Consider the following 18670-nt stretch of genomic DNA (forward strand, 5'->3'; position numbering starts at 1 on the left):
TAGCTCTGTCTATGAAGTGGTTACATTTCTCTAGCCCCATCCCTCAGCTTTTTAACAAAACAGAGGACACTTTCTTATTGTTTCAACTGCTGATTGCCACTTTAAGAGAAGAGTTAAAAAATGACACAGAAACGATCAACACCTACTGTAACATCTCTCCAGTTACCTTTAACAACATTTATTACAGTCAGCATAGGAAAATATATTCACATTAGTCGTTGGTATCATTTTGTTTAGTTGTGTTTTTTTAAAGGAAGCATAGATGTAAATGTCACAAAATCTCTGAGACGATGATTTACAAAAAAACGAATTGGAAACAATTTCAAACAAGGGCATTCAGAGTCGCATGTATACAATTACTAACATGTAAGGTGTGACACTTAATTATCAAATCAGGATTCTGTTTTTATGTGTACACCAATTATAAATTAGTTAATCTTCCGGTATGAATAAAGTGCAAAACACAACCTGGGGGTTATACATGTAAACTAAAACAGATAACACATCCAATTTTTAAACCCCTAGTCAATACATTTTAAGTTTTGACATTTTTCTAAGCTAGGAGTAACAGTGTTTTTATTTTTTATTTTAGAGTAATAGAATCACTGTCACATAAAACCATGCATGGATAGGTTTCTTTGAACTGTAAGTGTCTTTGAAATTCAAAGACATTCATGTTAAAACTGCACTTCAAGTGACCTGTACAATAAATGAAACTTCACAGACTTATATCCACAAAAGCACATATGATAAAATGTTTTCATAGATTTGATAAAACAACAATAAGAGCAAAATTACTAATTTGCAATCTTTTTATTTGCATTAAACTCAAACAAACCGCAAAGCAAAGCTATGAAGCTACTTAACCCCTACATAGCTAGCCGGGCTAGTTTAGAGTGTTACCACCATCAACAGAGCATCTGCAAAGCTTGACCGTGGTCGGTCATGATGTGGTTTAACCGGCAGTTAAGGTCAAGGCACTGCTACCCGTATCCCGATCCTTATCTTTGATTCTCTGACCCGTTTCTTTTGAGCACCGTGGCTCCACAGTGAAAGTTCTCCCACTCACTCATTCACTTACTGCAATACTCATTTGACTGCACACTAAAGGACATATACTTATTTATGGAAGAGGTTTCCCATGTAAGTCCCCTGGGCCTACAGTTAATCTGTAGTCTTCATTCAAACCTACCTCTTTTACTGATATTAACTTGATCTGTCGATTGACTAATACAACTCGGGAGATCATTGCTAGCTCATAGTCCAATGTCATGAATGAGGATAAGGTGAGTTACTATAACTATGCACATGTAATTACACAATTAACAGACCAATAGAATATACTAGATCAGGGGTGGCACACCGTCCTCACCGGGGAGCTACAAAGTGTGCAGGATTTCGTTCTAGCTCTGCTTTAACACAACTGATTTAGCTAATAATGAGCAGTTGATTAGTAGAATAGAATCAGGTGTGTAAGAACAGGGCAGGGACAAAAGCCTGCCTACAAGAAGGTTGGCCACATGTATGTCTATGGTTGGTCACCCCTGTACTACATACAGGCAGGGAAGAAAATCTACAGGGTTTGAAGACAGACAGGGAATCCCTGTTTCCCGGGAAAATAGCGTAGTGTGTAGACAATCTTGAGTCATCACCATTACAGCACCAAATGTATGCACCATGAATTTACATCCAGTTTGTCTCTTCATAAGCCCATAGTTTACAAAAGGACAATAACGTGGCATAAGCTAATAATAAAGTATAATTCTGTTGTGCTTATTCTCAATTCAGTCAAATTTGACAATCAACTCCAATGAAAAATAAAGCTAACATTGCTTGTTCCAAAACTACCTCAAGCATAACAATCATGTTTTTAATCATTGTTTAATTAAGAAATAAGGCCCGATGGGATGTGGTGTATGGCCAATATACCACGGGCTAAGGGCGGTTCTTAGGCACGACGCAACGGGGAGTGCCTAAATACAGCCTTTAAACATAACCCCCGATGTGCCTTATTGCAATTATTAACTGGTTACCAATGTAATTAGAGGAGTAAAAATAAATGTTTTGTCATTCCTGCGGTATACAATCTGATATACCACAGCTTTCAGCCATTCAGCTTTCAGCCAATCAGCATTCAGCGCACGAACCACCCAGTTTATAATTTCTAGTAATCATTACTATTATTAACTAACAGGCTCTTCCCTTTTTGCATTCTTCATATCAGTGCAAATACTCTTGACATCTGTTTCAATTTAATTCCAAAAGGGCTAAGGCTGGAGATTACAAATTGAAATCTTCCCTTGTCAAAGGATGGAAGGTATAAAAAAAGAACACATAACCAGCCTATTTAAGGTTGATCATACTTTGGATGATATGCTGGGTTTGGAGAGAAGGGTATCAGTATCTTACATTATCATGTACTGCTACGTAAACCACATAAGATGTATGCACCCCTAGGCAAAGCCAGAGGTTGAAAGTTTGGCAATGGTGGCTAAACAACAGTTGTCTCTGCCAGACAGTTTGAAATTGTGAAAATGATATTATTGTACTAGAGTTTATACAGGTACTTATAAAAAAGGGTTTGGCAAACTACATTAGCATCAGGCTAAATTATTTACGAAATCAGCTCTAATATTCCATTAAGTCTCTTTGCCACGCTCAAGGTTTTACACTAGGCTCGCAGGTTTGTGCTTTGATGCCTTTGTCTGAGGTGCTGTAAATTCAAAATACAAAGGCAAACCTAAACGACTGTTTGTCATAGTCTTGCCTATATGGTGTCTATAATGTTTTGTCATCTACACTAAGTCGCTAACAGGAAGTGCTGTAATATTGGAATTACGCCCAGGTAAGTGCTCGCTTTTCCGTCATACTTCAGCTTAGGGGTTTTGGGGAAGGGGGGAAAACTCACAATCTTGTCACACAATGTTTTAGAATACAGTTCCGATGCCTGACAGGGGCATCATTTAAATGTAGTTCCACCAGCAGTGTCATGCCTTCTCCTTTCTTAAGGCGTCAGCATGCTTCAGTGTGGTTGCCGACTAGCCACACTTGGCTTGGCAAACCCGACGACGGTGCAGCAATAGTACTGTTTGTCCATTTTGAGACGCCGGAGTCAGTATACACTTCCTCTAAATAGACAGAATTCATCTAAGATAACTCAAGAAATCTGTCATTAATTTAGACGTTTTTACAAAGATCTTAGTCGCGCAATTTTACATCTAACTAAGATGTTTGTTGCAGTATTTCTGAATGAAATAATGTGCATGAAAATGAGTCGTCTCTTGTTCAATGACAACAAAGACTTTATTGAAGAATCCCGACCGTTGATCAATCACTGACGAAGGGGCGTAGACTTCAGCTACCGACTTCGGCTTGCCTCTAGAATTTTTTTGCATGTGCCCGAACATGATGACATGATGATGTCATCATAATATATGCACAAACTCTTCCGAACTGTTTAGTCTGGGAAGCATGCGGACGCCTTTACTCTGGAAGTCTATTTGAAAGCACAACTACAAACATCAAAATAACACAACCAAAGATTTAAAAAAGAACGCTTTGAGGGGAGTTCCTCTCAGGGAGAGTAGCACTTAGAACCTCGAATGGTCCGAACCCGTAAATAGCCCCTCCTCATCATCAGAACTACAAGAAATCCAATCTCAGGAGTATGGAGACGCCTTTATCTATCTCTTCGCTCACAATTACAAAGAAAAACATGCAGTTAGAGTCACAGCAGAGAGTTATAAACGGACCTTTTTACATTGTCAAATGCAAGGACTAATGGAAGGTCAACAGGGGTTTGGCTCCATCAATCTTGGCTCTCTGTGCCGCCAATCTCGGATTTCCACCAATCGGTAAGATGGGAGAGGGACTGTGTGGAGCAAGATGAAGCTTGCTACCTGGGAGAAGATGATTGGGGGATTGGGCGTGGTTATCCTCATGCTGAGGGTAGTATAAAGTCCCTTAGTGCTCCCTAGTCTCTGGGACAAGGAGGGTGAGGTTCGGGACTGGGAGGGCCAGTGCTAGGGTCTTTCAACCTTAGTGCTGTCATCAGGCGCAGGGCGGCCCTCCGAGCTAGCCTGGGTGGTGGGGGTCGGCAGATCTTCCGAAGGCTCCGTGGGAGTGAGGGTGATCTCCACCTGACCTCGATCCTCCAGCAAAGTGGGCAGGGGCAGGCGGTGCTGGGGGGTAGACTGGGAGTTGTTGTTGTTCTTGGTGGTGGGGGGTCTCGGTGCCCTCTGGATGACCTCTACCATGGCCCTGCCCACGTCCCAGTTTGTGTGGCTGGTCCCTGGCAGCAGCAGCAGGGGCCGTGGGTCAGTCTCGAGCACCACACCCCGGTGCTCTGGGTTGCCAGAGTCCGCTACCGAATGTAGCTGGCCGAGCACCACGGCATGCTGGTCCTGGAACACGACCTCCACCACCTGGGAAGAGGAGGAGGACGAGCAGGCTTTCTGGATCACCCCTCCGGTGAGGGACTTCATGATGGGGGCTTGGTTGACCGAAGGTAGGGACGGAGGGGGCGGTTGCGGAGAGGTGGTGTCCTCTGGCCGTGGCTTCCTGGGTCGTCCTCGTTTCCGCTTGCCCGGCGTGCCTCCCGGCCCGGGGCCCCCGCTGGTTGCAGTCGGAGCCTCGAGGGCCCGTTTGGTCACGGCACGGGCCCTCTGCACCACCGACGACGGTGCCACAGGCGCCATGGTAACCGGCGGGGCTTTTTCGGGGTAGGATAGGCTGACGGTGTGGGGGAGGATCATGATGGGGAGAGCGCCGCCTTGGGACTTTTCCGGGACGGAGCTGCGAGGCAGGATTCGGGGCAGGTGCTTCATCAGAGCCTCCACCTGCAGGTCACGACCCCCCGGGCGTACTGACTCCGCCCCTTTGGTTGGCTTGTCACTGGACTGCAGTGTCCCTGGCGACGACTGATCCCCAACTTCTTTATCCCTCTGAGAGAAACAACATCATTGTGTTACATAAAGTCGATATGAGTAGATATGGCTCATTATTACAACTTCGAGAAGTATGTTTCTGTACTTTGCATTTAGTCTTTGAAAGGGTATTGTTGATGCGCTACCTTAGCATCAGAGCTGCTCCCTTCTGTCTCCGGCCCACCTCCTTTTGACGGTACTGGATTCTTCTTGATCACCTTGTGGGGCTTTGCAGGTCCTCCTGTGAGACACAAAGAAAAATTCCTGATGGTTACAAGAAATTCCAATCATGAGATGGTTGCGGATGGTATTGGAGATGAATGAACACAGTGTAATGGAGATGAGGAAACTGAGACTCACCTGCCATTGCGGCAGAAGTGACGAGTTCAGCCTGGCTGCAGCGTGGGTTGACGATGTGCTCCTGCACAAGAAAACGGGCGATCTCGACCACTGTGTCAAAGGAACGTTTGAGGATCTTCTGGGCCCAATCACAGATGAGCTCACAAGCCGCCTCCGTCACCTCTTGCTTGTAGGTCTGCACCAGCTCCGTCAGCTCCGACTACATGGAAGAAGAGTCTTAATCACCATTGAGAGTCATTTTTGCACACAACTATAGCAAAAGCAATGGTTGTGTCCTATCATATAAACAGGAAGTGCAGTTGACTAGTCATACATACTGGGTCATTTTTCAGGTCCAGGTTTGGCAACAGTGGCATGTTTAGCACTGTCTTCCTACGGATTCCACTATAACAATACGTGTCAGAGGAGGAGTTAAGGATGAACTGAAAACAGAAAAGGGAACCGCAACCTATTGATAAGTGGAGAGGGTATGGTAATACTTGTTTGATCCTTTGTACTCGGTGGCATCATTCTATCCACATTTCCCACATTGTGCAACAATATTAAAATAGGATGCAAATAGGATGCATTGAAGTATAGGTGAATCCCTGAATTCCATCTAGCATTCAGGGAGATGCTTGAATACTTAATTTGCAGGTGTCAATGTAGTTGTGGCAAGCAAAAGTAAAATTGTGTTAAAATACTTAAAGGGCCTCCCAAAACAACCTCCTGACAGACTAAAAGGATATTTGGACTGTCCCCTGCCACCGAGCCTCCGGGCTTTGATGTTGGGGAAGATGTCACGGATGGTCTTCCCAAAGTTGGCAGCACTCAGAGGCCGGTGCTGCAGGTTTTCACAGTATCTCCTGGGGTATTACGGGGCAATAGATCATAACATTAGCTGTGTCGTTTTCATTACGGCACACCGTAGCAAAGCGTTTGCAATGGAAAACAAAAAACGAGTATTTCTTACTGATGTGCAGGTAGTCCGGGTTCACAAGTACATTTCTAATTCACAGTCACAGCTGTGCCTCATTACAATAACTTACTTGTATGTCTCGTACACGTCTTGCTTGGGCAGGCAGGTGTCTATGTGCTCCTCCAGGTGGCTACGGATCCAGTTGCAGGTGTGCAGCTGGTCAGCTGTGTTGAAGGAGCTGGGGTCACTGCTGCTGCTGCTGCTCAGGACAAACATAACCAAGCTATCAGTATATCTCAGCAGCCATCTTTTGCTGATAAAACAATATATTTTTCTTGTGGAGGAAAAAAGTGACAGTTCAATGTACACATTTTGAAACTACACTGAACAAAAATCTAAAACGCAACAATTTCAGAGATTTTACTGAGTTAAGTTCATATAAGGAAATCAGTCAATTTAAATAAAATCATTAGGCCCTAATCTATGGATTTCACATGACTGTGAATACAGATATGCATCTGTTGGTCACAGATACCTTTAAAAAAAAAGTAGAGACGTGGATTAGAAAACCAGTCAGTATCTGGTGTGACCACCATTTGCCTCATGCTGCGTGACACATCTCCTTCACATAGAGTTAATCAGGCTGTTGATTGTGGCCTGTGGAATATTGTCGCACTGCTCTTCAATGCCTGTGCAAAGTTGCTGGATATTGGCGGGAACTGGAACACACTGTTGTACACGTCGATCCAGAGCATCCTGTACATGCTCAATTGGTAGCATGTCTGGTGAGTATGCAGGCCATGGAAGAACTGGAACATTTTCAGCTTCCAGGAATTGTGTACAGATCCTTGCGTCATGGAGCCGTGCATTATCATGCTGAAACATGAGGTGATGGCGGTGGATGAATGACACGACAATGGACCTCAGGATCTCATCATGGTATCCTCTGTGCATTCAAATGGCCATCGATAAAATGCAGTTGTGTTCGTTGTTTGTAGCTTATGCCTGCCCATACCATAACCCCACCGCCACCACCGGCTGTTCACAACTTTGACACCAGCTAACCGCTCGCCCACACGGCACCATACACACTGTCTGCCATCTGTCCGGTACAGTTGAAACCGGGATTCATCTGTATCCGTCCACTGAAGTCGGATACGACCCCGAACTTCTGTCAAGTCAAGAACCTGGTGAGGACGACGAGCACGCAGATGAGCTTCCCTGAGATGGTTTCTGACAGTTTGTTCAGATATTCTTCGGTTGTGCAAACCCTACAGTTTTATCAGCCGTCAGGGTTTCCGGTATCAGACGAGGTCCTGGGCTGGCGTGGTTACACGTGGTCTGCGGTTGTGAGGCCGGTTGGATGTACTTCCAAATTCTCTAAAACGACGTTGGAGGCGGCTTATGAAATGAACATTCAATTATCTGGCAACAGCTCTGGTGGACATTCCTGCAGTCAGCATGCCCATTGCACACTCCGCCTAAAACTTGAGAGATCTGTGGCATTTGCACATGGAACATTTCTTGGATCTTTTATTTCAGCTCATGAAACATGGAACCAACACTTTACATGTTGCCTTTATATTTTTGTTTAGTATAGTTAAGGTGGTGAATTTTTTTTTTTTAATTGTAAGAAGATATGCACATCCCAAACTTCTCAAACGGTGCTGAGCCCCAGAAAAGGTTAACAAATAATAAGATGAAAAGCCAGCACATGGTTCATGTTGCTGCTGTTTTATTCCAGCTCAAACATGCACTGTGGAACTGGCAATAATAATAATCAATGTGCACTCACATTTTGACATGCACCAAAATAACAATCACACAATTTCAATCATTGTGTCATAACTGTTTTTAACCGATTGATAAACTATTAACTAAATAATTAAGAGTTTATAAACTACTTATAACAGCATTTATAAATATTTCTAAGTGTTACTGGGGAAAAAGTCAATATGTGACTGGGTCACTGGTTGTCAAACAGATGTAGTACATCTCTGACCTTTATATGCTCCTTGAGTTTCTGTGTGTACATGTTGACAATAACACCCTTGAAAACGTGGACCTCTTCCCTTACCTTGGCAGTGTTCTGTCCTCCAAAGCTGACATCGATGCAGAAATACACCACCGCCTAAGTTGTGCCAGCGGGGCCATTGCCAGACTGAGAAAAAGAGTTTGTGGAATTTGGAGACGTGTGCATGTTCGAGATACATAGATCTGCATGGTCTGTTGAAATCTGTTGATCTGCGCAGACCTGTGCAGAATCTTTGCATCTCAAAAGCACACAATAACATCCAGATCAAAACTTCTTCTCTACAAACCTTAAACCACCAGTAGGTAGGTACAGTACACCCCCTCTGGATGGAGCACTGCTTTAATGCTTGATTGCATGACACCTAATGCATCTCTAACGGACTGAATGGAAATAAAACAAATGGGGGAAGGCCATCCACAGTGGGGCTGCACAACATGAAAAAGACCTCAACCATGCCACCGAGGACAAGCGGCAACAACAAAAGAAGCTAAACATCAACCACTATCAACCACTACCGCCACATACACTGGCCTATTTAGTGGGATTTGTGGGTCATACATCAGCCTCTTCAGTCATCTGAAGAGACACATATGTCCCACCAGGAGGACAATCATAGAGTGCTAGACCCAGAGTGATTGCTGATGATAATGATGCTCACCTTTTCTCCCCTGAACTGGGGCCAGAAGGCAGCTGGAGGTAAAGGTAGAGTTTGTCGTTGTCAGAGAAGCGCTGCACATCTTGCTGTGGGTAGGAGAGACATAGGAGAATCTGGGTCTTAAACCATTCATAGACAAGGCAATTCATACACAATACAATACCAAAGATGTCTCGTCACTCACCAAGATAACGTCCACTTTTCCCTGTATATTCTCACTACGAAAAGAAACAACAATTACAGTTAGACCCAAACACATTTCTGAAGACTTTCTAATGAGACTGATGGATTAGCTGAATGAGATAAATAGCAGGTAATGTTGGAGAGGGTGCTGATACGACACAATCTTTATTGTCCATTTTGATCATTTAAGCAGTGGCTGTGTGGACAGAAAGGTGGGACTTACGAGATGTTGCTCTTTAGTTTCTGCAGCAGCAGGCTAGGCTCTGTGTCTCCCTCTCCTGAGTCCAGACCCTCCCGCTTGGAGGGGTCTGCCTTCAACCTGTCCTCCGTCATTGTTTGCTCACACAGCGGTGGCAAACGCACCCTGAGGCCTCTGAAATTAGGAGAGGAGGGTAAATGTGATAAAACTGTTCAAAGCACTATGGCATTTGGCTGGGGGCTGTCATTTTACATTTTAAAAGTACATTTTAGTTTTAGTTGAGAATGGAAAATATATCCCTCCACATTCAACAATGCTGGTTATTGGACATGCACAATGTTAGTGATTTTTCATCTGATAAGCTACCCAAGAACAGCAATGCTGCCCAGGGCGGCAGGTAGCCTAGTGGTTAGAGCATTGGACTAGTAACCGAAAGGATGCAAGATCGAATCCCCGAGCTGACAATGTAAAAATCTGTCGTTCTGCCCCTGAACTACCCGTCATTGAAAATAAGAATTTGTTCTTAATTGACTTGCCTAGTTAAATAAAGGTTAAAAAAAAGATGACAAGAAGCCTTCATTTTATCTAATTTAAATCGAAATGGAAACTGACAATAGCAGCTCTTTAGCAAGGTAACACCTGAGGATCATACCTGACTATGATGATGGTAGTACTGATATGAGTTGGCAGGGTGCAATGTAGCTGACTAAACTCAACTCCATGGTGAAGGAAGTTTCTGATAAGTTCCACCAACGGTGTGGAGCAGAGACAATGCTTTGTGGAATTCAGCTCCGACAACATGCCCAAGGTCAATAAAAAATGTCGAAAATATTATGCAACGCTTCCATTTACCTATGTTTATCCTCTGTAGTTGCGTGCCTTTCTTTGTTTGCTTTGTTAGGTTCTGACAAACAGAGTGAAAAACTAACAGACAACCAGTCAAAGCTCAAACCAAGTTTATTCACCCATTGGGTCAAACAGCTAAAAAGACAAAGACATGTTTACACAGGCCCATATATTTATACCCTCCTTCTAGGTGGAGGCTCCTCCTTGCACATCTGGATAGCCAATACATCTCGGCCCACATTCTTCACTCCTCCCTAACTCATGGCTGTCCTACCTTATCAGTTGCCCTTCTCCTCTCCAAAGGATACATGAGATTTAACAATAACATGTTCTGATAGAATGTAAACTTTTTGCACTCCCATTTCTCACTCAGTAGATTTCCATACACCCAGTTCTAATATGGTAACATGAATAAGGATATTTCAAGTTAGAACCCAACAGCTTAAATCCATACTTTTTCAATAAATGTTAGTCAAATACAACCACAGACTGTTTGCTCATTGCTGTTGCACTAAGATGGCAACTCAGCGCAAGTGTGCATGTGCCAATTGAATCTCAACAAGGAACAAGTCGGCAGTTTTTGATTGACGTATATTGAAAAGTATGGATTTCAGCAAACAAAGAAAGACACGCAATTACAGAGGACAAACATATGTACAAGGTAAGCATTTCAAAATGGAAATGTTTTGAAGTATTGACCTTGGGCGAATCGATGTAGTCGGAGCTGAATTCCACAAAGCCTGTTCTCTGCTCCACTCCGTTGGTGGAGTTCATCAGAAACTTCCTTCACCCTGGAGTTGTCAGCCAGGATCAATAATAAGATTTAATGGAATGCAATGAAGTATGGTGTTCAATCAAAACCGCATATTCTGACCAATGGGTAAAATCATCTGTTCCAAAGTATTCCCACGCATAATAGAGAGATATACAGTGGGGGCTGAAAGTATTGACACCCTTGAAAAAATGAGCAATAATGACTGTTTAAAATAAGTAATTGAAATACTGAGCTATATTGTATGCTTAGACAAACTGGGAAATTATATTATTTTATACTAATACAATTGCTCAGAGAAAGATATTTAATTACTTGTTACTTTTCTTTAATTACTTGTTACTTTTATTTCTTATTCTTATCTGTATTTTTTTTAACTACATTGTTGGCTATGGGCTCGTAAGTAAGCATTTCACTGTAAGGTGCGTGCCCACCTGTTGTATTCGGCGTATGTGACTAATATAATTTGATTTGATATGATTTGATTTTGTCTAACAAGTAATACTTGTAGGGGTCAAAATTAATGACACGCCTAAAGATTCTTATAAATAAAGTAGTCAAAAGTTTAGTATTTTGTCCCATATTCATAGCACGCAATGACTACATCAAGCTTGTGACTACAAACTTGTTGGATGCATTTCTACTTCGTTTTGGTTGTGTTTCAGATCATTTTGTGCCCAATATAAATTATGTAGTGTCATTTTGGAGTCACTTTATTGTAAATAGGAATAGAATATGTTTCTAAACACTTCTACATTAACCTAATGTGGATTCTACCATGATTACGGATAATCCCGAATTAATAGTGAATAACGATGAGTGAGAAAGTTACAAAGGGTCAAAGATCGTACTCCTCTCCTGTTATTGGTAATGGGGAAAGGTTAGCATGTCTTGGCTGGGGGTATGATCTTTGACCCTCTGTAACTTTCTCTCTCATCGTTATTCACGATGAATTCAGGATAATTTATAATGGATTGTACTGCAAAAGTGAAATAGAATATTTTTTTCCTGTCAATATATTCAATGTACTATCAATATTTGCATTTAATTATTTTTTTTAAATGATAAAGTCTGGTGTGTACTGTATAGCCAAGATCTAGTACAATGAAGCGTGCAACAGCTACAAGGCTTTCACCAAAATAGAAAACACATCAGTCAATTGAACAGCCAGCGACACTCCCACTACCGCACTATCAGTGTCTGGAATAATAATAACAAATGGGAGTAAAACATGCACGATGCTGTCTGTATTTCCAAAACATGACAATAGGGCGATTAAGTAGGAGAATTAAAACAGAAGTGTTCATTATTATAAAGCTTGATAGGCATAATGCAATGGCGCATTGAGCAATGACAGAGTACAGCCGCTGTGAAGCTGGCTCACCAGGCTGTCACTACAGTAGCACGGTGCCGAAATACTATAAGAGGCATGGTTTTGGAGTAACACTACCAGCCATGACGGGTCTTTTTCTCACTAGCGTTGCAAGCTATTCGCTTCGCCTTCTTAGCTAGCTACCAACTTTAATTATTTGAGACCGTTAACAATGGCTTTTTCATGTCTCGGCATATGCTATTCTACAATTTGCATACTTCCCGCTTTTTGGGTTTATCCACACAACATGTTTCAATTCACTGTGGCTAGCTAGCCACACACTGGTTGTCAGTTTTCTGGGAATTGAAATGCACATATAACGTATAACAAAGATAACAAAACAAGTTCGACAGGCATTTAACACTTGTAGATTCACTGAATGCTGTTATTTAATCTTAGCAAGTGACTAACGTTAGCTAAGCTTGATAGCTAGCTAGCTTTAAATGCTAACATTAGCGAGCATTGAAACATCTTTTGAAACATGAATTCTAACAGAATTAAAACTTTTTCAACAATAAATCAAAGTAATGCTTATATTGCACATACTATTCTGTGATATATATGATAAAAACCTATTTAAGTATTTATTTTATAAAAGAAAAAGAAAGTACCTGAGCCAAAGCTACAGCAAAAATCCCCTTTCAGATTTTTTTGTGATTGGACAACTATGTTATGTCTGCCTGACTACAAAGCAAACGTCAATTCCAATTGGTGGACTGTTCTAATTCTACTCAGATACCAAGTGCAACTTCAATTCTATTGGTTCAATTGCTTTATTTTCTTGCTAAAGATTATTCTGATAGGAGGCGTTATGACTGGTCTGCCCAGTAACTGAGCTGATGGCTCGTCTGGCAATATTCTGCCTAGTGACAGAAACTTGATTGGTTTACACATATGGGAATATGTTATTTCCTATTGGGGCGGATTTTCACAGATCTAGAATTAGTTTACTACGGGTGCGTTCGTAAATTCCCTCTGGCGATCCGTTTTCAAAGCACTCTTGACTGAGTGTTTATTTATTTTATTTAACCTTTATTTAACTAGGCAAGAGTGCACTGATGAATTTACGAACACCCAACACCCGTTGAAAATGGCCGGTGTCAGTAAACGTCGGCAAAAAAAGCGTATTTAAATTGTTGCACAGTTTACAGTCACCAACGCTCTGGATAACATGAACACTGCCTAACCAGCTCTGCTAGGTCGAGAAAAATGGTCAGAGTGAGGTGTTCTCTCATTTATGTCTGGAAGTAGATAGCAAGCTAGCTAACTTTAGCTTGGGTGCTTGACAGCTGTTGTGAAGTCAAAACGTTCGGATCAACCCTACTCCCCGGCCAGAGCGTCCAATGTGCGCTCTGAATGTTCCGAGAGCGAAATGCTCAGAATTTACGAACGCCCAGACCACACTCTCAGTGTTTTCTGGCACTCCAGAGTGAATTTACGAACGCACCATACGTAAACTTTACCTTCTAACAGCATTTAGTACAATTTAACTCCTCTGTTTCTACTCCTTTCATTTGGACTAAATCATCGAACATTTATAATAAAACTAATACAGCTATTGTTGAACATTTATAATAAAACTAATACAGCTATTGTTGAGTTTCTTGTATTGATTATGCTACTGGTAAACGTTTACATGTGGTTAGAAATAAGATATGTAATTTTGTGCTTCAGTTAAAATTGTCTGCCTCCTGTATCCCACAATTCCATATTCTTTGCAGCAGAACACAAAACAAGGTTTGTCGTCACATCCGCAAATTTGCAACATGGATCCAAGCGGGTTGAAACTCAATTTCTGGGAGAATGGACCAAAACCCGGACAATTTTATTCATTTCCAGGCAGTAGTCTAACCCCAGGATGCGGACCTATCAAACACACGCTGTAAGTAAATAATTTTGAGTCATTTGAGTAGAGATCCCTAATAATGTCCTCACGCTTTCGATTTCCTCGGTCAGCTGCATCATCATGGTGGAGCAAGCCGATGTAGCTACTCTAGCTAGTTATGTTAGCTACGCCAGGTAGCTATGTTGGGCTACTAACGCTAGCTAGGTATCTAACTAAACTTCATATGCTCTCGGGATTTCTTATTCTATTTCCAACAAATTAGCTGATGATAAATAGCCCATCTATGCCTCGCTAGTTGGCTACCTAATCATAGTGTACTTATGGTGGTTAATGCTAGTATGACATGGCAGTGAGGTAACGTTAGTTAGCTAGCTAACAAAACTCACCACAATAAAGGATACTATTGAAGCATATTATTTAATTAGTCCTACTCCCGGCATAGTTTCATTATATATGCATGAGTCTAAATAAACGTCCAGCAGTTCAGCATGCATCCCTCTGTATTGCATTTGTAGTGTAACGTTAGCTAATAAGACTTACTCATGACAAACTTTCACATTTTTCCCACCCTGAACTCAAGAAACCCAATGGTGACAGGAACATCAGTGCTGGGAGTGAAGTTTACAGGTGGCGTCATAATCGCAGCTGATATGCTGGGCTCCTATGGTTCCCTAGCACGGTTCCGTAACATCTCTCGACTCATGAAAGTGAACGACAGCACCATCCTGGGTGCCTCCGGCGACTACGCAGACTACCAGTACATGAAGCAGATCATCGAACAGATGGTGTAAGTTTTTAAGGTTTCTTTCAGAAACGTAAATATTTTTTTGAATTCCTTTATTTAACTAGGCAAGTCAGTTAAGAACAAATTCTTATTTACAATGACGGCCATCACTGGCCAAACCCGGACGACGCTGGGGCCAGTTGTGCGCCACCCTATGGGACTCCCAATCATGGCCGGTTGTAATACAGCTCGGATTCGAACCAGATTGTCTGTAGTGATGCCTCAAGTACTAAGATGTAGTGCCTTAGACCGCTGTGCCACTCGGGAGCCCGATACGTTGTGAATATTTCCTTTCACAATCATGGACCAAGGTACATATATAGCAAATACACAAGCAGGCACATACACAGCAAATAGAGTAGTTCATAGTATATGTAGTGGCGATTCCCTACGAAAAGTTACTGGCACAGGAGAGAGCCGTCCATAACAAGTCCACAAGAATCAGCTTTACAAATGTTAACCTTTTCGGGTGAAGTTCCCATTTTATTACACATATGAAATATAAATAGCTCCAATACACATTCCTATACAGAAGGTGCAGAGAGATGCATTCTATAAGCTGCATCTGTGATACCGTAAGAACTGTATGCCTTCTCTCACCTGTGCTACCTACAGTGCATTCGGGAAGTGTTCAGACCCCTTGACTTTCCACTTTTTTTTATATTACAGCCTTGTCCTAAAATATAATATTTTTTTTATCCCCTCAATCTACACACAATACCCCATAATGACTAGGCAAAAACAGGTTCAAAAACAGATGTGAAATATCACATCTACATAAGTATTCAGACCCTTTACTCAATACTTTGTTGAAGCACCTTTGGCAGTGATTACAGCCTCGAGTCTTCTTGGGTATGATGCTACAAGCTTGGCACATTGTATTTGGGGAGTTTCTCCCATTCTTCTCTGCAGATCCTCTCAAGTTCTGTCAAGTTGGATGGGGAGCGACGCTGCACAGCCATTTTCAGATCTCCAGAGATGTTCGATCGGGTTCAAGTCCGGGCTCTGGCTGGGCCACTCAAGGATATTCCGAGACTTGTCCCGAAGCCACTCCTGCATTGTCTTGGCTGTGTGCGTAGGGTCGTTGTCCTGTTGGAAGGTGAACTTTGCCCCAGTCTGAGGTCCTGAGCTCTGGAGCAGGTTTTTTTTATCAAGGATCTCTCTGTACTTTGCTCCGTTCATCTTTCCATTGATCCTGACTAGTCTCCCAGTCCCTGCCGCCAAAAAACATCCCCACAGCATGATGTTGCCACCACACTTTACTGTAGGGATGGTGCAATTGGAGGTACCAGTTGGAGTTGGGTGATTCCGCAAATGGAGAGAGAAATAATAGGGCCAAATCTTAATTTAGATTGTTTCAGAGGAACATTTGTAATCTGTGCAGGTCAACATGACGATTGCATGCCATGACAAGGAAGCTTCTGGATTTAGCCAAGTAGCAAGTGAATGCAGAGCAAATGACCAATGGTACCCCTGGAAGTTTGGGAGGCTTATTCCACCTGAGGTCTTTTGTCTCTGTTATATGGATAGTTTTTTTTGTTCCTCCAGATACATTTGGAGTTTAAGGAGTACATTTTCTTTCAATCGCCATCAAGTGGTGTTGAAACTGGGGAAAAAATATGAATGGATGTTCAACCACTGAAATGTGAAATTGTAAGATGTAGTCCATCTGTTTCTACATCTTCTAAATACTTTTTATTAAAATGTCAGTACAACATTTAGCAAGGAGGGATACATTCAGACAAGATATAAAGCATTCTGGACTACTGGGGGATATATAGGAATAGACGACTCTGGGTTATTGTACCACTGAGGTAGTAATGCAGACTTCCACCAATTGATCTTGTCCTGCAATTTTTCTAGAAGCATTAAAGACATCTTAAAGGTGGGGAAGAGACTGAGAAACATTCTGGAGGGGCTGCTTTGTTTGAATGATTTCTGGCATCATTTCCTTTGCTTGGTTATCTCCCTGAGGACCACCAGTGATCAGATCTCTCTGTTTGTGTCCCAGGATTGATGAGGAGCTCCTAGGTGACGGCCACAGCTACAGCCCAAAAGCCATCCACTCCTGGTTGACGCGGGTAATGTACAACCGCCGCAGCAAGATGAACCCACTGTGGAACACTGTGGTCATCGGTGGATTCTACAATGACAAGAGGTGGCCTGAGTTTTCAGCATCTTTAACTAGTCTCTTTTTTTTGTTGTCCTTATCAGAGTTCATGCCAAGAGGTAGAGCTCTTAAAATTGCTTAGAAATGTGGGAGTGCCCGTTGTCATGTTAGTTTTTGCCTTTAACAAACCTCCTACCCTGGTCTCGATGTTAACATCTAACTGACTGGGGATCTGCAGCTATAAATAATTATAGTAGCTAGCTACAACAAAATAAATTAATAACTTGTATTTTTCTCTAGCTTCCTGGGCTACGTGGACAAGCTGGGTGTGGCCTATGAGGCACCTACAGTGGCTACAGGGTTTGGCGCTTACCTGGCCCAGGTGAGAGGACAAATGAGCTAATAAACACGAGGGGACTGCTACTGGGTGGCAGTATTAACTTCTATACGTTTCATAGTTATCTTTAGCAATTGAAAGATAAGATGCCATAGTTTCTATTTGAAAGATTGGCTAAAGTTGTAATTCCTTTTTCAAGTTGTAGAGCTGAGCTACACTAGTTCATATTGAAATAGTGGCAACCCCTTCTGGGACAAGAAATTGTATGAATATAATTGGAAGTAATCTGTACTGCATGATGCTTCTGCATAAAATTAAGATGTTACCTCATGTTGATACTGTATGTAAAAATGGATGTTCCACAGTTGAAGTTCTACACAGACCCTTGCAGTATGTCTGGGTTTGTTTAGTGTAAGGTTATTCTTTGTATCCATGCAGCCCCTGATGAGGGAGGTGGTAGAGAACAAGGTGGAGATCACGAAGGAGGAGGCCCGGGCTCTGATTGAGCGCTGCCTCAAGGTGCTATACTATCGCGACGCTCGCTCCTACAACAGGGTGAGTCAGTCTCGGGAACGGTCCTGAATGTAATGTTATTTTCAACGGCACATTGGGAATGTCAATGTTTCTATTTTGAAGCTACTAGTGTCGTAGCTATTTGTGATGTTACCGTTTGTCTATTTATAGCATGAAATTGCCATTGTGACAAAAGAAGGCGTGGAGATTGTTGGCCCCATGTCCTGTGAGACCAACTGGGAAATTGCCCACATGGTCAGGTAAGTTATAGCCACATAACCGGTCTTGACTGTCCAGTCATAAGTGTCAAAGGTCCATAGTATTATCACTTGAGGAAAATTGTTTAAAGTTGTCATTTTTGTCCTAAATTGATCATATCATTTTAATTGAACAACTACGTAGAGCTCGTTGAATATTTCACATGACAATGTAACAAGAATGCACATTTTCTTTTGCAGTGGGTTTGAATGAGGACGATAAGGACTGTACGTTAAGCCACACTATTGGTCTGTTCCATTACATTCTACAATGTTACCGCTTTGATAGGACTGCTATGTAACAAATTTGGCCCCCTCCCTCCTTTTTGTAATATGAAAAATAAATGTTGTAAACTTCTGAATGGGTGAGTCATTTAAACTTGAATGACAGTCAGGCTTAAAATAAATCTGGTGAAATTGAAATATATTCATATACTGTAATTGGAAAGGTCCACACAAGCAGAGCTGAGGGCAAACATTCATGGGAAGAAATGACATCTTTGGACTTCTGTAATACCCAGATTTATTCACATCAGGGGTAAGAGGACCCTGTGTCAAGAACAAATCTTGTCTGCTTC

General features: G+C 42.1%; 2 protein-coding genes across 4 annotated transcripts; one reads left to right on the forward strand and one right to left on the reverse strand.

Moving 5' to 3' along the window:
- Positions 1-137: 137 nt before the first annotated feature.
- LOC120027128 (DNA-binding protein RFX5-like) lies at positions 138-11007 on the reverse strand. Of its 2 annotated transcripts, XM_038971973.1 has the most exons (11): positions 9908-11007; positions 9280-9429; positions 9058-9091; positions 8877-8959; positions 8261-8344; positions 6314-6442; positions 6014-6130; positions 5603-5681; positions 5286-5484; positions 5072-5166; positions 138-4943 (listed from the first exon to the last, which is right to left on the reverse strand). In XM_038971973.1, the coding sequence occupies exons 1-11, from the start codon at positions 10054-10056 to the stop codon at positions 4023-4025; spliced, it is 2040 nt and encodes a 679-aa protein (XP_038827901.1). In that variant the 5' UTR covers positions 10057-11007; the 3' UTR covers positions 138-4022. The 2 variants fall into 2 exon arrangements, with proteins under 2 accessions (XP_038827901.1, XP_038827902.1); XM_038971974.1 differs by lacking the exon at positions 8261-8344 and having other exon boundaries at positions 9908-11003.
- Positions 10518-18454, forward strand: LOC120027129 (proteasome subunit beta type-4-like). Of its 2 annotated transcripts, none has more exons than XM_038971975.1 (8): positions 10518-10762; positions 13967-14127; positions 14672-14878; positions 16887-17033; positions 17286-17367; positions 17761-17877; positions 18007-18095; positions 18294-18454. In XM_038971975.1, the coding sequence occupies exons 1-8, from the start codon at positions 10754-10756 to the stop codon at positions 18304-18306; spliced, it is 825 nt and encodes a 274-aa protein (XP_038827903.1). In that variant the 5' UTR covers positions 10518-10753; the 3' UTR covers positions 18307-18454. The 2 variants fall into 2 exon arrangements, with proteins under 2 accessions (XP_038827903.1, XP_038827904.1); XM_038971976.1 differs by having other exon boundaries at positions 10536-10762; positions 13970-14127.
- The last annotated feature ends 216 nt before the right edge of the window (positions 18455-18670 follow it).

Source organism: Salvelinus namaycush, chromosome 32, assembly GCF_016432855.1.
Source record: "Salvelinus namaycush isolate Seneca chromosome 32, SaNama_1.0, whole genome shotgun sequence".
NCBI classification, from domain to species: Eukaryota; Metazoa; Chordata; class Actinopteri; order Salmoniformes; family Salmonidae; genus Salvelinus; species Salvelinus namaycush.